At 43.1% G+C, this 24,406-nt stretch overlaps 1 protein-coding gene and 1 pseudogene across 2 annotated transcripts; both read right to left on the bottom strand.

Annotated features, from left to right (window-relative positions):
- Positions 1-928: 928 nt before the first annotated feature.
- Positions 929-5,870, bottom strand: LOC123080854 (disease resistance protein RGA5). Its single transcript, XM_044503801.1, has 4 exons — positions 5,642-5,870; positions 3,819-4,658; positions 1,671-3,610; positions 929-1,268 (listed from the first exon to the last, which is right to left on the bottom strand). The coding sequence occupies exons 2-3, from the start codon at positions 4,604-4,606 to the stop codon at positions 1,699-1,701; spliced, it is 2,700 nt and encodes an 899-aa protein (XP_044359736.1). The 5' UTR covers positions 4,607-4,658; positions 5,642-5,870; the 3' UTR covers positions 929-1,268; positions 1,671-1,698.
- A 2,381-nt stretch (positions 5,871-8,251) lies between these two features.
- LOC123080853 (disease resistance protein RGA5-like) lies at positions 8,252-14,479 on the bottom strand (annotated as a pseudogene). Its single transcript, XR_006438556.1, has 4 exons — positions 14,260-14,479; positions 13,930-13,994; positions 12,970-13,801; positions 8,252-11,013 (listed from the first exon to the last, which is right to left on the bottom strand). The product of XR_006438556.1 is annotated as a disease resistance protein RGA5-like (transcript).
- Between the last annotated feature and the right edge of the window lie 9,927 nt (positions 14,480-24,406).

Here is a 24,406-nt window from a genome sequence, read left to right as displayed (position 1 = left end):
CTACTGAGCTCACTAATTAAGCTCCCCTCTTGAATTTCACAGGGATTGACCCTCTTCTGCACCATAAATCCATAATCTCCCACCAAAAGATGCCAGCTAATTAGAATCCGTAGGATCTGTAATCATCCGTCTGTGGGTCTGGCTGCAAGAAACTCCATCTAACGGAGAAATGACTATTGGGGCGGAGGTGCGCCGGAGGTTGAACAGCCGACAGCCGAGCGCGTGGAGTCCGTGACGGCGGCGCGGCGATGCCAGGAAGGTCCATCTTCGGCCATGATGGACCGTCCCAACAGCGTCTCCATTCCTATGGTTCGATGCATTTTGCTACTCATCAACCGGCAACGGAGATGATGGCAGATGGCTCATACCGACCCTGAGAAGCTCCGGCGAAGGTCATCGCAGGCTGAGCGTGGAGCCGGTTTCTTCGTCGATTCGGTTCCTGGCACCGAGACCGGCAGGCGGCAGCCGTCCATTCACCTCAGCAAGTCATCATACAATCCGCTACTGCATCCATTATTCAGGTTGGTTGAGTCTGTCCACAGAACATATTCAGAAACTTTCCCCTGCATGCTCTGCTACTGCTCCCTGTAGGAAACATGCGTGCTCTGTCTAGTGTCTACACAGCATCCATGTCCATGTCCAAAAGAAACTGTTGAAATTATTTTGTATGCCTTCCGTAGATAGAACAATCAGTGATCCAACACGATATTGCATAAGAATCACTGCCACGAAATACAACATATAAACTGTCCTTTTAAGAAATGCAAACAGTACAAGGAATAAATGTTCAGTTGAATACGTTTGATGCAAGAAGCAAACGTACACACACAACAAGAACCAAGAACCCAAGCAGAGCATAATCGTGCATAATCTTGGAGACAAAGGAGAAATAGTTCGTCGAGATATCTAGCAGAACAAAGCAAAGTGATAGCTCGATATTCCCAACAGGGAGAAAATGCAGTTATCCATCTCCATCCACTACAATAGCCGAAAAAGGCTTTCGCCCCACTTTATATATAAAGCAAAGATCCACATCATCCAATACAAACGCACGCCAACACCACACACACCCAAGGCAGGATACAAAAGCGCTGAGCGCAGCAACACCACCCCTAGCACACTACCACGAAGAGATGAAGCCGCATATAACGAACCGTGGACTCCAAGGCGGTGCCTTCAGGAAGGATACGACATAAATGTTGGAGACACCTCAATCTTCCGTGGCGTACCTCATCTTGTTGCTCCATAGAAAATAATCATTGACTTCCCTGAAAATCAGTGTGTCTATGAGAATGGTTGAACTCTCTAAATTGCTCGTGTGTTGCCAAGTTAATCAAACAGTGCTAACATATAGGGCTAATTTACTTCAAGCTATATGCACCTCAAATTTTACTGTGGACATTCGACCTAGACATTTGCAAAGAGTTGCTTTGACGCCCGTCCATAAGGGAAATCATAACCACACAAATGTTGAAAGAAACGATGGTACAGCTCCGAATTTTCGATTTAAATGAAGCATCTCCAGTTTTTTAATCTGCATAAATCTACGGAAGTCTTGCTACAACAAAAAGAAAGGTGCAGTATTATGGCGAGCTACAGCCCAAACTGGAAGTTGGGAGACTAAGAGACAGACTGGAGTCAGGAGATTGGAGGTGGAAATTCGAACATACCAGCTGCTGAAAAAAACCGCACTGTTTGTTAGTAACATTGGATGTCGATTTTAATGTGAGCATGGCCAGGATGCATGTTGATAGCGCTCCTAATGGCAGACTCTGCACTTCGCTGTTCAGATTCTGTATCACTCCCAATCCCCACAGAGATTCTTTCAAGTGCTAACAAGTGCTCGATGCCTGTAGGTGTGGCGCTCTCGTCCTTCTTCCACCCCCTGGCGTTCAAAGGTAGAGAGAGGCTCTGGAGCTTAGGCATTGCTCCGGCTTCGAAGGTCAGTTGTGGCATGATAGTCCAGTAGACAACAAACCGCTTCAGGATTGCGAATGCTGTCCCATATATGACAATTGTTTCTTCCAGGGCTCTACTGAACGTTAATTCCAGGTCCATGAGAGCGGGTAACCCTGCAAGAATACCAACATCATCGTTGTTTAGCTTATCAACAGTGATATGCAAGCTCTGGAGATTATGGAGTTCCTCAATCCAGTTTGGGACCCGGGATATTCGCATCATGGAGAGTCCCATGAGGTTGGGGGGAGGAGGCGACAAGGTTAGTGCCTCAGGTATCCAAGAATCAGGTGAAAATACGTTCAGGGACTCGAGGTTACAAAGTTTCGCCAAAGAAGAGTTTAGAACATCCATGTCCACATCTTCAGAAAAACCGGTTCTGAGGTACAGAAGTCTCAGATTGGTGAGCTCTCCTAGGCCCTTGATACTGTCGATTGAGGTGTGCAGCGTGTCAAACCATCTCAGACGCTGTAGATATTTCATTTTACCGATGCCCTCAGGCAACAAACACGGCAGGTGAAAAATATGCAGAGACAACAAACACGGCAGGTGAAAAATATCCATTGGGATACAGGACCCATCTATATCAAATGTTTCCAACTTTTGCAGCCCTCTAATCTGCGTTGGTAGCTGGCAGTTATCACAGCCTTCAATCTGTATATGTCGCAGCTGATATAACTTACACAATCCTGTCAGGTCGATTTTCCGGTTGTCATCAACAGAACTAGAACTGAAGTCAGCTATAAAAACTCGAAGATACTTGAATTCTGCCAATGAAGGTATATTCGTGGAGCCTCTCCAGTTTGCAAATGATCGCACTTGTGACATATTAACGTCCCTTGGCAATGTCGCACCATCCAAGTTGAAGAGCATCCGACGGGGCTTTTGAAGCTGTCCTGTAATGGCCTCTAGGTTGTCTACTACAGTGATAAAATTCTCTTCCGCGGACTTGTACAGGATAAGATCCAACAACATATCATGTACTTTGCAAGTTAACACTGACCCATGCATGTCAACCTGTGCAGGTTGAATAAGACTCATGTTGACAAGCTCATTAAAATAACTTATCGCAATCTGTTTTTGATTTTGTCCATGTGCTTTACTAACAAAGCCTTCAGAAACCCATAGGCTTACCAACTCATGCCTATATATTTCAGAGTCCTCCAGAAACATACCAAGATACAAGAAGCATGTCTTGAGGTGGTGAGGAAGATTTTTGTAGCTAAGGTTCAAGATCTGTCTCATGGCTTCCAAGGTGAGATTTGTGCCTGACACAGACCCCAATGAATTCAGTACGTGTTTCCACCTCTCCTTTTGGTAGGAACGTTCACTTGCCAATAGGCTGGATATGCAAATGATTGCAAGTGGCAAACCACCACACTTCTTGAGAATCTCAACTGAAACATCTCTGAGTTGACCTGGACAAGCTTCTTCAGAGCAAAATATCCTACCAAAAAACAATTTCCTTGAGTCTTCTTCACTAAGAGGTTTCATTTCAAGAATGTGCTCATGGTAACCAAAACAACATGCCCCAGCCACAGTCTTGATTCTTGTAGTTACTATTAATCTACTACCAAGATTATTTTCTGGGAAAGCACATTTAATAATATTCCATGCTGATACATCCCATAGATCATCGATAATAACCAAGTACCTGCAAGAATATCAGTACAGCGGTAAGTAAATTAACACAAAATATCAAATATTTCAACAGGTTGAAGGTAGACGAAAAATATTTGTTATCAAATTAACATTGATTCTCGTATAGAAGAACATAATATTAAATCATTTAAGGAAATCTAAGTATCCAAGTATCAGAGGCACATCTAAACTACACCAATATACAAACTAAGAATAAGTACCTCTTATTTTTTAGATTTTCTCTGACTTGGTCGAGAAGAACATTTAGCTCACAGTCATGATAATATTGTCCACACCCAAGTTGGGCTAATAAACTATGCAGAAGTTTTGGCATATTTGGCTTTTGAGACACCGCCAAAAATGCACCACACTGAAATTCCCCCTCCAGCTTATGGTATACCTGATTGGCAAGTGTTGTTTTTCCCGAACCTCCAAAACCAATAACTGATACAATCTTCAACTTCTTCTCCTCATCTTTTAGCCAATTGACAAGCCTATTGGTTGGGCCATCCATACCAACAAGTTTAGATGATTCTTCATAGAGTGCCACAACGCGTTGGTCAACTACCACATTGCCCGATTTTGGGACATCAATCTTATATCTTTCACGCCGCTCACTTGTTTCACGCACAAGTTTCTTGATGTCCCCGATCTGGCCAGCAATCTGATGGCGGGCCCTTGAAGTTTTGAGGCGTTGAATGGTGTCGTGGATAAAACCAGTTTTTTTGCTTTTCTCCCCAATTTTGCACATGAAGTCATCGATAATATCCTCGATGTCATACGACATCTCCCTGACCGCGTCTCTCCAGCTAGCGGTCTGTTTATCCAGCATATCCACATCTGCAAGGCTCTCTAGAGCATCCTTCATGCTGCTCAGCTCATCGCTGATGTGCTTCACCTCCTTCCTCAGGTTCTTTAGCTTGGCGAACTCCTCCCCCATCAGGGTGGCCAGCTTACCCAGGAGAGAGTTCATCACCCCGGTTGAAGCGCTCACCATTATTCCAGTCATCTCTGGTTGGACAAGTATTTATCTTTGCTCTCTCGTTATACATGTGATGTACCTGAAAATTTTGTAACAGCCTGCTGAATGAAGGAAATTTCTAGCAAAAAGGCCAAGAAGCAAATGGGGCAGAGACTTTAATAGTCCATCCATATATAAGAACAGGTTTTATTTCTGACCATTTCAGAGCGTTAACGGGGAGGACCTTGTATTTTGGATGGTTGGATACTTGGATAGGGCATCTCAGTCTAGCCACTTACAGGAACAGCAAAATATAAACCCAACCACACGCCCAGCTTGCAGGAACAGAAATACTACAGAAGACTTAGTGCTTCAGGGAGACGCCCAGCTCGGGGCTGTCAGGTCCTTGAATCATTCTTTGATTACGAAGCGGCTGGATTTTCGTTACAAGTAGATTTCACTTGATGATCAAACTGTTTTGTTGGTCGGTGGTCGGAATCTGAATTCCGGCAAGGGATTAGCACCAAGCCTTCTTGCAGGTCTGATTTATATGATAACCTGTTTCCTTCTTATACTGGTAAAGATGGAGTGTTCGTTATGATTGGATTCTATGGATGAGACGAAATAATTGGTACTACTTCCAAGGGATTAGACCTTCAGAGTTCAGATCCTACCAATGTACAGTAGCTTTTTTTCCTCTGTCACATCTTAAACACTTGGGCAAAACTTCAGAAAGGCGAACTACGAACGCTGATGCAACAGGGGGGCTGCAAAATGGCTAAGATGGCACATGAAATTTATGGGCGGCGACACTGCTGGGACACCAAGAGACTGGCGATGTAATATGTCGTACGGCATTGACCACCCAGATCCACCCGGCCGGGGGTTTACCCTCTTTTCGAAAGAAACAAAAAACTAGATCCAGCCTGAGATCTAAAATCATATACTACGACTTAACTTTTTTTCTTTTTGCGGGTGATATACTACGACTTAACTAACCGTCAGAATAAAATGCAAACATCTGAAGACAAGAAAAGTATAAAATTAGAAGACGGCAACTGGACTGGGGACATGGAGATAGACCTGCTGAAGCAATGGAGCAGCGGCAGTTTTCCGATGGAGAGATAGAAGAACAGCCGACGTAGGTGCAGGTTGTGGGGGGAGGGGGGTTCAGATGGTGGAGGGAAGTAGCAGCAGCAGCGTGGATGGATGGATGGATGGAGCGGAGCCGCTGGTTGAGAAGGAGCGAGGAAAATCAACGCGAAGAAGGAACAAGAGATGCCAGCCTCAGCCTCAGTCAGGTATCCTCATCTTGCTGCATTCTCTCTCTTCTGTTTCGCACCTTCCATTTTCTCATATTTTCGAGCTAAGCCTGTCGTTGCTAATCTCTTCAAGCAAGCCCTTGGATTTTTGTTTTTTTTTGTTTTCCCATGTTCAGATCTTAAAGCATCTACAACTGACAACCTATCTGGCCGGGCAGATGGCCTGGTCAGTGACCAGTCACTTTTCCTGGACTCAATTGGACTCGTCAAACGGCCCCTATACACCCAGACTGTTCAGCATTCCTCATACCTAGCCCATATATGGAATGGATATGAGGCGGCCCAGACGTCCACCATGTCAGCCCGGCCCCAACGTGGCTCACACGGATCCCACTTCGTACCCACTAAAATCCCCACCCTCTTCTAAAAGAAAAAAACTAAAGTCCCCACCCGGACCAAACCCTAGCTCACTCTCTACTTTGCGCTCCATCGATATCCCTTCCCTCTCCATCCCAATGTCGAGTACCGACGGTGTCACCAGATCCAGCACCGAGGACGACTGGGACGCCTTCGTCTGCACGGTGGATGCGAGCAACTAAGAGTTGGTCGTCTGCATCGTGATGCGGCGGTTGCGGGTCAACACAGGCGGTAGCTCTGCTCTGCTCCATCCCCTGTCGCCCGACGCGGGATGCCGACGCTAGCCTGTTGCGCACCGCGCTCAGCTCCACGCGCTTGGCCCGCTCCGCTCTGCTGGCCCGACGCCCTCCTCCTCCCTTTTCGGTGGATGCTTGACGGTGTTCCGGTTAAGGGGCCTCTCACCATGTCGACTCCCGTCCTGGTGGGCTGGGATAAGGACCCTTTATTGGTTCCATTCTGGGCTGCATCGGGCAGTCCATGACGTATACAAGGGAAATCCAGAAGATTTGGCGTAAACGATGAGACGCTGGGTTCGTGGAGGAACCTACCTCCTCGTACGTAGCCGACTAGAATCTTTGTACCCTAGGAGCCCCTGGTGTCCTCTATATATGTTGAGAGCAGTCGAAAGTGATGTTCTGCTCCCGAGCTCACATGAGCTCGAGTGAACAGTAAAATAGAAAAAATTCAAAAAAAATCTGAATTTTGTGTGTGTAAAACTTTGGCATGTTTTCATAGCTTGCAAAATTTCATCACCAGATGACATTCAGGTAAAATGTGGCGAAAAAACAAGATTGAAGCTCCAAAATGCATTTGAAAATAAAGTTTTGGAGTATCAATTTTGTTTTTTGCCACATTTTCCACAAATAACATCTGACAAAATTTTGCAAGCTATGAAACCATTTGTAAAGTTTCACATGAAAAAAAATCAGTTTATTTTTGTTTTACTGTTCACCCGAACTCATGTGAGCTCGGGATCAGGACAGCTGCGTCCGAGAGCAGTAGACTTTGCTAGATGCATGTAGTACAAACTTACTCTGTTTAATCAAATATTACTTGTTTTAGGAAATAAATAAGCCGCATTTGTTAGCTTGTGTTTGTCAGTAAATGCAATTTAGAGCCAAATATTGTTTATACTGGAAAGTACTGCACAAACTTTTCATATATAAATGCTTTCATGCTCAACCCAAGCAACTCATGAAACAAGTAAAATCTTACTTTTGAAACCTAGTACGCCTTTCACCTCTCATCTATGGCCAACCTGACCCGACTCCTAGACTAGTGGCTCGCCGTCGCCACCACCACACCAAGCAGAGACACAAACCAAGAAAAAAAATACAAATTGAGAGAGGAAATCCACAGAAAATGGATCTGGCCTGCAAGAAACTTCATCGAGCGGAGAAAGGTCTACTGGGGAGACGGTGCCCCGGAGCTTGAACAGCTGACGGCTGAGCGCGCGGCGGCGGCGATGCCGGGAAGGTCCATCTTCGTCGCCGTCGCCACGATGGACCTTCCCAACACCGCATCCATTCCCATGGTTCGATGCATTTTGCTGCTCATCAACCGGCAACGAAGATGGATGACCCATACTGACCCTGAGAAGCTCCGGCGAAGGTCATCGTACCGGCAGGCAGCACAGCAGCCATCCATTCACGTCATCATACAATCAGCCACTGCATCCATTATTCAGGTTGGTTGCACAACAGTTTCAGAAACTTTCCCCTGCATGCACTGTTAGTGCTCCCTGCTATGAAACTCTGTCTACACAACACCCATGTCCAAAGGAAACCTGTTCAAAATGATTTATTATGCTTTCCGTAGATTGAACATTCAGAGATCCAGCACAAACTTGCATATGAATCAATGCAATGAAATACTCCCTCCGTCCGGAATTACTTGTCGTGAAAATGGATGTATCTAGAACTAAAATACGTCTAGATACATCCATTTCTGCGACAAGTAATTCCGAACGGAGGGAGTGCGACATATCAACTGTCCTTTCCAGAAATACAAACAGTACAAGGAATAAGTGTTCAGTTGAATACACTCAGTTTGATGCAATAAGCAAACGCACACATACAACAATAACAAGAAAATATGATCCCTGGCTAGTCAAGCAAGGAGCGAGGAACTAGTGCTAACTCCTGCCCACCATCAAGCCTTATTATTACAGGAGAAACCTAAGGAAATGGTACGTGATGCATCATCTTGGGAGACAAATAAGAGACAGTTCGACAAGATAACACAAAGCAAAGTGATGGCTCCATATTCTGGGCGGGAATAAAATGCAGTAATCCATTTGCCATCCGCTACAATGCAGCATAAAGGTTGGCGACACCTCAATTTTCCTCCACGCATCTCATCTTCTTGCGCTTCCACTTCCTTCCCTGAAAAGTATCGGCTTCCACTTCCTTCCCTGAAAATCAGTTTCTATGAGAATGGTTGACCTCACGAAATGACTCGTTTCTCCAACTAATCAAACAGCGCCAACATATAATATTAAGATACTTTACTTGAAGCTATATACACGCACCTCAAATCTTATTGGAACACTCCACCTAGACATTTGCAAAAACTTGTTTAATCATCATTCATAAGGGAAATCATAAGAGCTCAAATGTTGAGAGAAATGTCGGTTAGAGCTCAGAATTTTCGATTTAAATCAAAGATCTCTAGTTTTTGGATCTGCATAGATCTACAAAGGTCTTTTCTATAACCCAAAAAAGAAGGTACGGGAAAGTAGTAAATAAAAGGTACGGCATTACCCAGTAGTTATCAGGAAACATATAAGAGACAGACCAGCTGGACATTGAACATACCATCTGCTGTTGTTGGCTGTAAATCATACCAAGGATTATCATAAATCAGTAACATTTGATATCGACTGTAATTTGAGCATGGCTGCGATGCATGTTGATAGCGCTCCTGATGGCTGACTCTACGCTTTTTTGTTCAGGTTCAGTACCAGTGGTGATCCGTACAGTGATTCTATCAAGTGCTACCAAGTGCTCGATACCTGTAAGTGCGGCCTTCTCGTTCTGCTTCCACCCCATGCCGTTCAACCACAGAGAGAGGGTCTGGAGCTTAGGCATTGCCCCAGCTTGGAAGGTCAGGTGTGGCATGCTATTTGAGCTGACTTCAAACCGCTTTAGAATTACGAATGTTGTCCCATCAATGGCAATCGTTTCTTCCAGGGCACTATCAAACGTTAAATTCAGGTCGATGAGGGCTGGTAACCCCGCAAGAATACCAACACCATCCCTGTCCAGCTTCTCAACAACGAGATCCAAGGTCTGGAGGTTATGGAGTTCCCCAATCCAGTTAGGGACGTGGGAGCTTCTATTCATGTCGAGTGTCACAAGGTTGGGGGGAGGAGGCGACAAGGTTAGTGCCTCAGGTATCCTAGGTGATAATATGAGCAGAAACTCGAGGTTACAGAGTTTTCCCAAAGAAGAGCTTAGAACATCCATGTCCACATCTTCAGAGAAACCGGTTACGAGAGATAGAGTGATCAGATTGGTGAGCTCTCCTAGGCCCTTCATACTGTCAAGTGAATTGTGAAGTGTGTCAAACTTAGTCAGACGTTGTAGGGTTGTCATTTTGCCAATGCCCTCCGGGAGTCTTTCAACGAATGGAACATGCAGATTCAACAAGTGCGGCAGGAGAAAAATATCCATTGGGATATAAGACCCATCTATATCAAATGTTTCTAACATCTGTAGCGCTCTAATTTTGGTTGGTAGCTGGCACTTCCTACAGCTACAGACACGAATCCATATATGCCGCAGCTGATATAACTTACACAATCCTGTCAGGTCGATTTTCCGGTTGTCATAAGAAGAACTAGAACTGAAGTCAGCAACAAACACTCGAAGATACTTGAACTCTGCTAGAGAAGGTATACTCATAGTCATAGAGCCTATCCACATTACAAACGATCGCACTTTTGACATACTAACATGCCCTGGCAGTGTTGCACCATCCAAGTTGAAGAGCATCCGACGGGGCTTTTGAAGAAGTCCTCTAATGGCCTCTGGGTTGTCTACTACAGTGATAAAATTCTCCTCTGCGGACTTGTACAAGATAAGATCCAACAACATATCATGTACTTTGCAAGTTAACACTGACCCATCCCTGCCAATCTGTACAGGTTGAATAAGGCTCCTGTTGACAAGCTCATTGAAATAGCTTATCCCAGTCTGTTCTAGGCTTTGTTCATGTGATTTACTAATAAAACCTTCGGATATCCATAGACTTACCAAGTCATACCTCCGTATTTCATAGTCCTCTGGAAACATACCAAGATACAAGAAGCATGTCTTGAGGTGGTGAGGAAGATTTTTATAGCTAAGGTTCAAGATCTGTCTCATTGCTTCCAAGGTGAGATTTGTGCCCGACACTGACCCCAAAGAATTCAGTACATGTTTCCACCTCTCCTTTTGGTCGGAACCTCCACTTGCTAATAGGCTGGATATGCTGATGATTGCAAGTGGCAAACCACCATATTTCTTGAGAATCTCAACTGAAACATCTTTGAGTTGACCTGGACAAGCTTCTCCAGAGCAAAATATTCTATCAAAAAACAATTTCCTTGCGTCTTCTTCACTAAGAGGTTTCATTTCAAGAATGTGCTCGTGGTGACCGAAACAACATGACTCAGCCACAGTCTTGATTCTTGTAGTTACTACTAATCTACTACCAAGATTCTTTTCTGGGAAAGCACATTTAATAATACTCCATGCTGCTACATCCCATAGATCATCGATGACAATGAAGAACCTGCAAGATAGTCAATTTAAAACTAAGAAAAATAACAAAAGACCATCAAATAATTTCACAAGGTTCAAGGAAGACAAAAATAATTAGCATCAAATTAAAAATTAACTATCATATAGAAGATCATAATAATACATAAAAGTAGTTGATCTTCAGTTACAAAATCATGGTTAAATTGTTTAAGCAAATACCTATAAAGTCAAATTGGCATATATTTTTTTCTTGTTCTTTTCCCCTAAGGAAATTAAAAAATCTGGGCCAAACTAGCTGAAAGTTAGTGCGTGTGTATTTAAACTATTTTTTGCAGTGTTCAGATGAATGGGAACCAGTTTCTATTCGTGAATTTGCTTGGCATTTAGGCAATTTTTTGGGGATAAAAACTATTTTGCGTTATCTTACTTTTCTCTCCAATTATTTACTTCATCACGCTTTGGAACCATAGCCTTGTTGTCTTTTTTAAACAACAGCCTTGTGGTATTAGTTTAGTCTACTGTTTCATGAATGATTACCTGCAATGTTAGCAATTTGTCCACTAATCTTTGCATAGTGCAATTCATTCACATTTAACTATTTGCAGTCACAACATGTGAGCAAGGGAGAGCAGTAGACTATGCTAGACGCATCTAGTACAAACTTACTTTATTTAATCAAATATTACTTGTCTCAGGAAAAAAATAAGCTAGCCTGTGTTGGTCAGTAAATTGCAATTTAGAGCCAAATCTTGTTTAAACTGGAAAGTACTGCACAAATTTTTTATATATATAAATGCTTTCAAGCTCTACCCCAAGTAACTCATGAAACAAGTAAAAGAGCTGCATGTCAGTAATTACTTATTTTTCTTCATTTTCATGTTTGTAGGATCATCTAGTGACCGTCTTCTCTATGTTTTAGGTCGTAAATCATATCTTTTTTGTAATGTTCATGAGGGCCATGCTTTGCAACTGGTGTAATATATTATAGGGCTGAGAGGAATGTGCCCTCTGACTAGCTATTGGATCGGTACTCTGGAGTGAAATGACATAATCATTAATTTAATTGACTTCTCTATAATTATAGGCAATAATGTGAAAGCATATTTCAGAAAAAGCAGACTGCCAAATATTTTTATGTTGTTGATTATCTGAAAAATCTTTGACAAAGAGAAGAGGATTCAGTATGCATCCTTCAAAAAATCGATCTTATAAGTGATCACTAGTAAATCCGTGATGATCTACTATATATAACTGTGCTTCGTTGGTTACTAGGTATAGTTGTGACGACACAAGTGGCAACAGTCTTTAATAGTGATTTTTCTTAAAGACGCATGTACCTAGTACTTTGAGAAGACTTCAAGACTCAATACCTAGTTCTTCATATTATTGTCCTTTGTTCTTTGGTAGCACTAGATATGTTGGTGGCAATACATATACGGGCATACTACAAAGTTCACTCTACTTAATCAAATTTGACTTACATAGGAACACAATAAGCTACATAAGTTAGCTGGTATTAGTTTAACTCTATTAAATCAAATTTGACTTACATGGGAGTGCAGTTTGTACTAAATCTTGTTTACATTGGAACTACTTAATAATTTTTTTATAGAACTGTTCTCAAGTCCATCCCATAAAAAACTCAAAACATCCCATGGCCGAATGAGAATCATCTAGTGATTTCCTCTAAATCTTTAACTCAGAAAATAGTCCCTTCTTTCAACTTAGATAAGGCTGATGCTTTGTAACAAAGTTAAGGTACTAAGTAGGAAGTAATAGGGATAGATGGCCTTATGAATCCGGACTCCAAAGACAGGAAGAGCCAAACATTACTTCCACTTTCTATAATAGAGAATGGAGTTGTACATAAAGACCGTAATGTATGCTAATATTCATTAACAAAGATTGACCACTTATGAATCTTCAATAAAATCTAAGTACCAGGGCGCATGAGAACAACAACAATATACAAAGTAAGAATAAGTACCTCTTGTTTTTTAGATTTTCTCTGAGTTGGTCGAGAAGAACATTTAACTCAAAGTCATGAAAAGATTGTCCACACCCAAGTTGGGTTAACAAACTATGCAGAAGTTTTGGAATATTTGGCTTTTGAGACACTGGCACAAATGCACCACAATGAAATTCCCCCTTCAGCTTATGGTATACCTCATTTGCGAGTGTTGTTTTACCCAAACCTCCAAAACCAACAATTGATACAACCTTCAGCTTCTTCTCCTCGTCTTTCAGCCAACTGACTACCTCATTGGTTGGGCCCTCCATGCCAACAAGTTTAGCTGCATTCTCATAGAGAGAGAGACAACCCGTTGGTCAACTACCACACTGCGAGATGTGGGGACATCGAGCTTGTATCTGTCACGTCGTTCACTTGTTTCACGCACAAGTTTCTTGATGTCCCCGATCTGGCCAGCAATCTGATGGCGGGCCCTTGAAGTTTTCAGGCGTTGAATGGTGTCGTGGACAAACCCAGATTTTTTGCTTTTCTCCCCAATTTTGCACATGAAGTCATCAATAATATCCTCGATATCATAAGACATCTCCCTGACCGTGTCCCTCCACCTTGCGGTCTGTATATCCAGCTCATCCACATCTGCAAGACACTCTAGAGCATCCTTCATGCTGCTCAGCTCATTGCTGATGTTCTTCACCTCCTTCCTCAGGTTCTTCAACTTGGCAAACTCCTTCCCCATCAGGGTTGCCAGCTTACCCAGGAGAGAGTTCATCACCCCGGTAGAAGCGCTCACCATTATTCCAACCATCTCTGGCTCTATCTTGGCTCTCTAGTTATGTTTGTGCTGTGCCTGAAACATGTAAACAACCTGCTGAGCGAATGAAGTTTCAACTATCCATCCATACCATAACATCGGTTTTTTTTTCCAAACGTACTCCCTATTTCTGAGTAAAAGCATAATACAGTAAGAATCTGCACCTGAGCTGAAAGCAGAGCAGAGTAGCGCCGTGGGTGCTTCTCTTGGAGGCCTGCTTTAGATCCACCTGAAGTGATGGAAAATCCAGAGTTAATTAACTTGAGATGTCGTCCTCTAGATCCAGATCCCTTTTTTCCCAAAGAAAATATAAACTCCAGATCCACCCCCAAGATCCAGAGCCGGTGAAATCCAGATCCACCCCCGAGATCCAAAGCCAGTCAAATGATATACTACTGTACTAACCAGTGAGAATAAAGTACGTATAAATATCTGAAGCCGGTCAAATTATAAAACTAGATGGCGGTGACTGAACTGGAGACAGGGAGACAAACCTTATTTTGCAGGCAGGTGAAGCAATGAAGCAGCAGCAGGCTTTCAACGGGGAGATGGCTGCAGCGGCAGGGGCTTGAGATGGTGGGGAAGCAGCAGCACGGGCGTGGATGGAGTGGAGCCGCTGGTTGAGAAGGGGCTCAATCAGTGGGGGGTGAGGTCAAGGTCTCCGTCTTGCTGCTGCATTTTCTCTCTTCTGTTTGGGTCCTCCCACTCACTCATATTTCCCAAACAAAGCCGGCCTGTCTACTCTCTTGTTTCTTCAATCCAAGACCCATCCCATCCATCCCAACGTGAGCACAGCAGTACCAACAGATCTTGTCCAAGCGTCCAGTTTGCACGCACCGACGTTGTGCAAATGACGTACGGCAACTCCAAGGTGCCGACCTATTTCGTCTGCGCTTATTCGTTTGAGTCACCGCGGATAGAAAAATCGGTCTAATGCACCGACCCAAATGGACGTGTATCTTTTTTGTTTGCCTCTTAAATTTGGGCCTATTTGCGTCGTTGCAGACAGGAAGCGAACGCGCACCTACTCCTTCCCTGGCCCGCCAGTTGGTGGCACATTGGTCATTCTCTTTCACCCTCATCGACAGCAAGCCCTCTCCCGCCCCACCCCGTTGCCGCCACCGTCGAGTTCCGGTGCCCCTGCCAACAGTCCACGCCCACACATCTCCGCCGCACACCACCACCTCGCACGTCGCCGCCGGGCAACTACAGCTCCCCCACCCCGACATCGTCGCGAGCATGAAGTTGCCTCGGCCAGCTTCTTCGTCTGACGACGCCACGCTCGCCTAACGCCACCACGCTCGTCGGACGCCGCCAGGCCAGCTACCTGGTCCAGGGGAGGCGCGCGTCTCTTCGCCGGCCAGCTTCTTCGACGACGTCCGCAAGTTGTTCGCCAGTTTGCCCCCAAGGTACAAATGGACTCAGCTGACGAGTTCTTTTTCCACAATTTCTATGACTCCGATGATTCCTCATCTGACGATGACGAGATGGTAGCTGCCGTGTTGATCGTCCATGGCCACCTTAGTAGGCAGCGACCATTGTTCTGGGGCTCGATCCCGGGGCACACTCTTGCGTTGAATCGCAATCGAGAGAGCGGTCATTTCCTTGTTTGGAAGGACTACTTTGAGACACCCCCGCTCTTCAAACATCATCAATTTCGGCGTCATTTCCGTATGGCTAGGCATATTTTCAACCGTATTCGAGAGGGGTGGTCGGAAGCTATATTTGTTTGCTTGTGAAACTATGCAAAATGTGTGTATATTAGTTGAGAAACGGCAGCAAGCCGGCCGTGCGGGCAAATACGGGTCACGCGCGTTGGGCGCACTGCCAACTCAAACCAAAAATAAGGCGGACGGCGAGCGGGCGGCCGACTCAAACGAACAAAAAACGGACAAAGTGCGCGCCCGTTTCCGCGCGTTGGAGTTGCTCTAAGTGGAACGAAATTAGGAAAAAAAGGTAGGGTTTATATAGAGAAAAGGACTGTGATAACTGGCAACTGTGTGCCAGATTGCTAAAACCACCACACCCCCTCATGCTGCACGAAATCCATCCCTTCTTCTCCCGATTTTCTGGGCTATCCCGTTCCCCCTGCACGAACCTCTCCCTTCTCCCGATTTTCTGGGCCACCCCGAATGGAATCGAACCCACAACCTACCGCAACTAATTTACCAACAACAACCACCTAGGCTACACCATCTTATTGGTTTCTTTCAACTTACACGTTACTTGTACCTTCTTGAAATGAGATCGAATGAAACTGAAAATTCAAACTCACTTGTCTGGGATTTGGAACTTTTTTTCTTGATGTTTTACACCAGCTCAGATGGTTAACAAACTCAAGCGTCCCCTGCCCTCCTTTTTCAGATGCAAATCACCATAGTGTTTGTACTTAACTTATCTGACATGAGGTTCGCATAGTAGTTGTCGAGTATGGATTTTAACAATTTTTTCCCTCTTGGTTAAATGTTACCGCTGTGTTTGGACTAAATTTATCGGGTATGAGGTTCGTATATTACCATGCTATTTACATAGAAATACCGTGCTATATTTTTCCAGAACTTTTTTCTCCTTGTTAAAAAATGTTACCGTGCTGTTTGTTCTTAAGCTAACGTGCTATATTTTTAGCAACTTTTTCCTCCTTGGTCAAAAATGTTACCGCGGTGTTTGTACTTAAGTTATCAGGTATGAAATTCTTATGGTACCATGCAATTTACATAGAAATTACCATGCTATACTTTTCAGCAACTTTTTCCTCCTTAGTCAAAAATGTTACCGCGGTGTTTGTATTTAAGTTATCAGGTATGGAATTCTTATATTACCATGCTATTTACATAGGAAGTATCGTGCTATATTTTTCAGCAACTTTTTCCTCCATGGTCAAATATGTCACGGCGGTGTTTGTACTTAAGTTATCAGTATTGAATTCTTATATGACCATGCTATTTACATAAAAATTACTTGGGTACATTTTTCAACAACTGTTCCCCCCTTCCTCAAATTTACCGTGTTCCCCCCTTCCTCAAATTTACCATGTTGTTTATACGCAAGTTATCAGCTGAACAGTTTGTATATTAGCATGCTATTTTCACAAAAAGTTCTCGCAAGTATATTTTTGAACAACTTTTTCATCCCTTGGTTATTGTTACCGCGGTGTTTTGTTCGTAAATTATCGATTACGTGGGAGGTATATTAGTATACTATTTACACATAAGCTAACGACGATGTGTTTTTCGACAAAAAGTTTCCTGGGTCAAAAAGTTACCATGTTTGTATCTAAGTTATCGGTTATTGGAGTTTATATCATCATGTTATTTACATAGAAATTACCGGACAAGTTTCGAACAAAAAAGTCTCGGGTCAAAAAATCAACATGATTTTGTTTGTAAGTTATCAGGTATGGGTTGCTTAAAAACCATGTTTTTTACATAAAAAATACCGGAGTATTGTTTCAACGGTATTTTTTCTCAGGTCAAAAATTGTCGTGATGTTTTGGACGTAAGTTATCAAGTCTGCAATGCGTATATTACCATGCTATTACACAAAAATTATTGTAGGTATATTTTCCAATATTTGTTTACCCTGAGTCAAAAAGGTATCATGATGTTTATATGCAAATTATCAAGCCTACGCTGCTTTAAAAATCTTATTTGATCAAAAGTTACATGTCATTTTCGACCACAACTACTATATATCCACACCAGGAAGAACCAGACACACACTTCATGAAACATTTCGCGAGCCTATACTAGGCAATGTAACCTTGAAGTGAAGTCTCTTCCTGCTCCTGCCAATGTTGTTGTCACACGCCGATGGTGGTGATGCCAGCTAGGTGGTCATGAGGGGCGTGGAGGTGAAGGCATGCTTGTAAGTTGGCTTCCCTAGGTAAAAGATATTGTGGTGTTTGTACCCAATTTATTAGGTTTGCAACGCATATATTACCATGCTATTTACGTAGAAATTACTGGGGTATTTTTTAACATTTTTTTTCTCCGGTCAAAGTTTACCATGGTGTTTGTACGTAAGTTCCCAACACTGCGGTGCGTATATTACCAGACTTTTTACACAAAAATTACAAGAGTTTGTGTGTGAGTTATTAGATCTGCAGATCTTAAGTTTCATGTTATGGAGATAGAAATTACAGTGGTAAAATTCAACAATTTTTTTCCCAGTCAAAGTTAACATGGTGTGTGTTCATATGTTATCAGGTTTGCGGTGCATAGATTAACATGTTGTTTACACCGAGGTTATCAGGGGAATGTTTCAACAATTTTTTCATTCGGGCCAAAGTTACCATCATCAGCTAAAACAAATATAGAAGTGTGGAAGTTGAGATGCCGATATATATAGTAGCAGCAAATTTTGAACACTAATCAGTTGTTTATAGAAGTGCCGATTAATTTAGCGAGTGCCCAAGCTTTTCTATTTATGCGAGCACGAGATGGATCAAATCTTGGTTTGGATCCATTTGAACTCTGACAGCCTAAATACTTAGCTAATCAGCTTGTGCACATGTGAATGAAATTATCCCAGTGGTACGCAGCCTACATGCAAACCTGTTGGTCAAGGGATTGAACCCCACTTAACGCTAATTTTTTCACTCGGAGAGAAAAAAGGACCGCATGATCGCCCGCACGGGAGAAGCGGAAGGCAGGATCGTGACCGGGACGGCGCGGGAGAAGCGAAACGATGCGGTTCGATCGGGGCTGCCAGGCGAGATCGTGTCCGTGGACGTTGATGAGATCGTGTGGCAGTTTTACAATCTGTCACACGGTTGCCACATACATATTTTGTAGAGAAAATATGCATGTGCAGATCGAGGGCATCTCAATCATTCAATGCCCACCTGTGCAAAAGCAAAGCATGCACCTCAATCATTCCGCGTCCACTTTGTGCAAAAAAACGGTGAAAGAAAAAATTTACCACTACCCAAAGCTAGCTTTTAGACTTTTGGAGGATAGACTGCAGAACACGAATTTTTGGGCATTTTCTTGCTAATTTTTCTCGTTTCGAGGAATCGCCACTGTCTTCCGCCATTTGTAGGGTTTTTGGTGAATCGCTAAACATGGTACTCCATTAGTTTGTTCCTTGCTGCGCAAAAACAAAGCCCACGAGCCGGTTAAGATCTACTGGCTCTGCTTAACGGAGCCGGCTCCTCTGACATGTAGAAGGAAAGACAGAGAAGCACAGTACTTTTCTGTGTAGAAAAACGAAGGCAAGTCAGAGAGATTATGCAGGTACTGTACATAATACCCTGTAGATGATTACCGTCAGTAATTACTGTAGTTAAACACTGTACCAATTTGCAATTAGTGTGGCTGTGGCGAAGCAAAGTCAGGGACCTGTAGCTCTACCTGACTTCCCTTGCAACGTCAGAGGATCTGGTTCCCTGCTTAACTAGGCTCCTCGTCAGTCCATCACGTGCTTAATAAGGCATCTGGGAAGCCGAGGTGGGCTCTCTTGATGCTCCCTGATTTTCTGTGCGAGCGTGATGCTCGGGTCCTCCTGCATCTTCATTATCTCCATCTCGACAGGTTCTCCTCTGGGTCCATGCATCGGCGACAGAGGGAAGAAGAGGGATGGAAAAAGGGCGGGAATTGGGTGAAGGGCGGCGGGGGATGGAAGAAGCGAGTGGAGAATTTTAGCACGGAAACATTGCGTGTAGCTACAAAAGCACGGACTATGCCTTCCTTTTGAGTGGGCCAGGGGGAAGCACGTGCTCTGCCTTCCTTTTGGTTGGGCTAGGGGGAAGCACGGGCTCCGCCTTTCGTTTGGTGGGCCAAGGGGAAGTACGGGCTCTGCCTTCCTTTTGGATGGGCCGAGGGGGTTAAAGTCCGATGTTTCTCGTGTCCGGACTCCCACAAAGCCGCCCGCATTTGGTTCCAGATTGTAAAAAATTAAGGCCCAGACTGCACCGCAGATGGATGGGGGTCGACATTGGATGGCTTCTGGGGTCCGGACAACTAAGTCCGGGCGTATGCGGGTAGTTTGAGGATCAGCGTTGGAGATGCATTAATGGTGTTTCATTCAAAGGGCCACACGTGAGTTTTAAAGGGCATCTCCGGGATCACCAAATCGCCTTCAAATGTTCAGGTCAGATAGCTCAAATATTTTGTTGTCATGCCCAAAAATCCACAAACTACAACCAAACAAAGGAGAGGTTTACGGGCGTTCGAACCTCCTCCATGTTGGAATTTGACGTGTCAGGCTCATCCAAAAAACCCTATCACGTAGCGTCCGCTCGCTCTCCGCTTCGCATTCATGCCGATGCGACGACTTCGACCAGCATTCAGCCGGCTGACCGGTCGTCCGCCTACTTCGCATTAACACCGGCGCGACGAACGAGAAACCTATTTCGGCCGCCTACCAAGGCTATTTAAAGTTGGCCAGCAACACCCCAAAATCCTACTATTCCGAGCACCTTTTCCCTCCACCCCAACCAGTGGCGAATCTTGAAAGAAAATGAAGAGTGGACTCATGTTATCATAAACTTACAATTTAATTTGCTTTGTTTGTATTGTCTTTTATGTTGTATTGAGGACAATGCGGTTAAAATATTGATGCACAGTTATCAAGCAAGTAGTGCGGGTCCAATAAATTAAAGGCCCATCGGTGAGTTTAAATAGACAACTATAATTATTTAGACTAAACTTTGATACTTATTTATAATTGCAATTTATCTTTTCGACATTTAATACTAAATACTACATTATTTTTATCATAGTTAGTAACTTGGGAAACACACATTATTTGTATTATACATTTTTAGCACCGGTCATGCAGATGTGTTGGGAGCAGGACGGGGAGGCTCTGGGTGTTGAGGACACTACTAGGGAAAACCCTAGTAGTAGCGCTGGTTTTAGAGCTACTAGTAGCGCTTGTACAAGCGCTACCAGTAAGGCGCTACTGCTACACTTGTAGCAGTAACGCTCTTGTTGGAAAAACGCTGCTGATAGAGGTAAGTAGCAGTAGCGTTTCTTCTGAAAAGCGCTACTGCTTATTTTTCCTGTTTTTTTTAGTTGCAGCTTATTTTTGTTGTATTTGTATATGGTTTATATACAATACTTTCATCATATAATTTTATGACCATGATTAGTTAGTACATACAATAGTGTGTGAAATGAAGGTGGATTAGGTTCAAGTGGAGGCAACATGTGGTTACAACAGTGTGTGAAATGAAGGTGGATTAGGTTCAAGTGGAGGCAACATGTGATGAAAATGAAGGTGGATTAGGTTTAAGTGGAGGCAACATGTGTTGACCATATGTTGCCTCCACTTGAATCTAATCCGCATACACAAGCTATTTAATTATCATCATAGTCATTATGACCAACACTAGCTATTTAATCATCATCTTCAAACTCATTCTAGCTAGCTAATCACCACCAACACTAGCTACGGTAGCTATCTAATCACCACCAACACTAGCTAATAATAATCATCATAGTCATTACCACCAACACTACCTATTTAATCATCAGTCATCGTGTAGCACATCATCATCTTCAAACTCATTCTACCTAGCTAATCACTCCTGCTGCTCTCTCTCAGGTAAAATAACATAGAACATGTGTAGCACTCCTGCTTCATCATATTGGAGCATGCAGATGAACCTGTCTCCTAATTGTGGGTTGCGCTTCTGATTGCTGCCCCCTAGTACTTCTCTGCGATCCTTCACAATTTTGCTCCAGTCTTTGACTATAAGACTTGCTCGCTTTTAGAAATCTTGAATGCACTCATGTGCAATGTAGGATGTCTTGGCCGTAAGCTAACCATTTTCATGCGACCTTTAGCCTCGATCCAATGAGGCACAACTATCATCGGGAGTCCCTGTTGAAGAACATCGTAGTAACATACTTAGCAATGAAGTTTAGCTTAAAAAATAATGTATGCAAAAGATGCACTGAGGACAAATAATAAAAAATCTTACCATCTTTCCTAAATAGATGTGACCGTAGTTCAATACGCACGCTATTGATCGCACGTTTTGAGTACTAAGATTTTGAAGTTCAGGAAAATAATTTGTCTTGACAGTATCAAGATCCTCAAGCCATGAAACATAATGACTTATCTCCTCGCAGTTTAGTTCAATCCCGGGACAGTAGTAGGTCGTGTCTACCAAGCGCTAGACATGTTTGCTTGAATGGAAATAAGCTGTCAATAGAAATTAGTTGTCAACTATTTTTAATAAACAATATCCAAGACATAAATATGGTTGAGAATTCACATAATGGTAGAACTGGAGGCGTCTGCACATTGACCCAGATGTCGATATTATCTTCAATATCATCTTCCGGACGAATATCAAAGGTGATAAGCATACCAGGCTCAAATGCATAAGCCTTGCATAGTGCTTTCCAATTTTTGCATTCAAAATAGGTGTAGGTGTCTGTATTTTATAATTTTGCGGCAAAGTATAACCATGCTCGGTCCTCAAGTGAACTCTCTTTACCTCCATAGTTTTCATAGGACTAAAACCAATCTTATCCCAGACAAAAATTCTTGCATGGCAGGGGATATGCTAGTAGAATACTTAAAAATTAAAATTATAAGTTGAAGCAAAAGAAGCAGAAGTCATGCTTAATTACGAAAAAAGATTTGTCGTTGTGACTTACTGTATCCACTTTGAAGGTCTCATCCATCTTGATGCTGAAGCGCCTACCATCAACTAGGAAATATTTGTCGCACAGGCCGCGCTCGTCTTTGCAGTATTCACACATACCGAAATTCTTTTCGTTATCAGACATTTCCTATGTTTATAGTTGAAACATTAATTGAAAATCGATCGAAGGCAACTATCAGGAAACTCAACACACATATCATTATTAACTCAATATGCAACGGGTTGACTTTAGGTCTGTCGAGTCTTCCTTCCTAAACTCTCATCTCACGTATATGGTGGGCACTCCCTCTCTGATATTGCGACCGTCGGTGATGGTCGCTTCTCCTCCTTTCCCTAGTGCATTACAAATATCTAGCACAAGGAAAAGAAAAGAGAAGCGGACCCCACGACAACAGCCAGCATTCTTCTTCTCTCATATATGGCGGACACTCCCTCACCGATTTTTCGACCGTCGATGATGGTCGCTACTCCTTCTTCCCCTAGTGCATAACAAAGGTCTAGCACAAAGAGAAGGAGGAGAAGCGACCCCCACGACAACAGTCGGCATTCTTCCTCTCTCAAATATATATATGGTGGACACTACTCTCCCTCACTGAAAGACACACAAGGAGCCGAAACAGACCTAAAGTCAACCCGTTCCATATATCAAGCAATGACATAGAAAAAATGCCCTATGTTTTGCCGAAATATCATTGAATTCCCGTTCTGGCAAATCACAAGCACTCGATATGCCCTACATTGTAGCACAAGTCATGCTAAAATTCATGAAAAATTTCGGCATGACCTTTGCTAAACACAGGACATATCGAGCGCCTGAAATTTGTCGAGACGGAAACGAATCAACATTCCGGCAAAACATAGGCCACTCGGAGGCACATTGCAAACAAGAACACCAGTACATCGTCTATATTCAGAATGCATCATCATCGACATCAATGACATGGCAACTATATAGCACTAGCATTTTCATCATCGACATTTACAACACATTATCATTTGGCTATTCTCACCTAGAGGTCTTAAGGGATCGACGATGGGGACGACTGTGGGGATGAGGCAGGGGCAAACTTGATTTCTGCATAAACAAAATATAAACAAAATTTATTAACCACTTACTATAAATAAACTAATTCTATTAAGCACTTACTGTAAATAAACTAATTCTATTAAGCACTTACTATAAATAAACTAGTTCTATTTAGCACTTGCTATAAATAAACTAGTTCTATTAAGCACTTACTATAAATAACCTAGTTCTATTAAGCACTTACTATAAATAAACTAGTTATATTAAGCACCTATATTCTACCTATGTATACCGTAGTTCTAGCCCTAACATCTACCAACTAAAAATTTCCATTACTAAAATTTCTAATCAAAAGACCTAAAATTTCCTATTCTATTCAAAACACCTAAAATAGTCTAAAAAATTATTCTATTAAAAAACCTACATTCTACAATGTCTACATTCTAAAATCTACATTTCCTGTGAAACATCTCTCTCGAGGCTAGTAACAACACTTGGAAATGCAAAATGAGCTTAGCGGCTGTACCGGGTCAGGACCATAAACACCACGAGCCGGTTAAGCAACATAAGCTGTGGGCGAAAGCACACTCGTCATTCTCAGACCTGCGGTCGAGGTACGTGCGAACAAGTTCCCATTCTCTATGTTTCATGGCCTATCAATGAAAGTCGGTATCAGGCTGGCTCGCTTGGCGGGTCGTCTCCTTATATACCTAAATCCTCGTTTCACTCATCTGTAAAGGTCTACCCTTCGAAAGGTAGGTTGAGTTCCCCCGTATGTAGCCAGCCACACTCTACTCGCAGGTAAAATATTGGCGTAGACAACAGAGAATGTGCTAGGTAGGAAACCGAAGGAACTCTTACTATACGAGAATTTGCAATTCAATATGACAACCGATCAGAAGGGATTGGACGATCACAGTGCGTTTACCTACATTCTACAAGAACAGAGACAAGGGAAGGAGGAGGGAGGAGTAGGAAGGAGGGAGGGAGGAGG

This window comes from Triticum aestivum, chromosome 3D (genome assembly GCF_018294505.1).
Source record: "Triticum aestivum cultivar Chinese Spring chromosome 3D, IWGSC CS RefSeq v2.1, whole genome shotgun sequence".
NCBI lineage: Eukaryota > Viridiplantae > Streptophyta > Magnoliopsida > Poales > Poaceae > Triticum > Triticum aestivum.
This window is presented reverse-complemented; position numbering and strand designations above follow the sequence as displayed.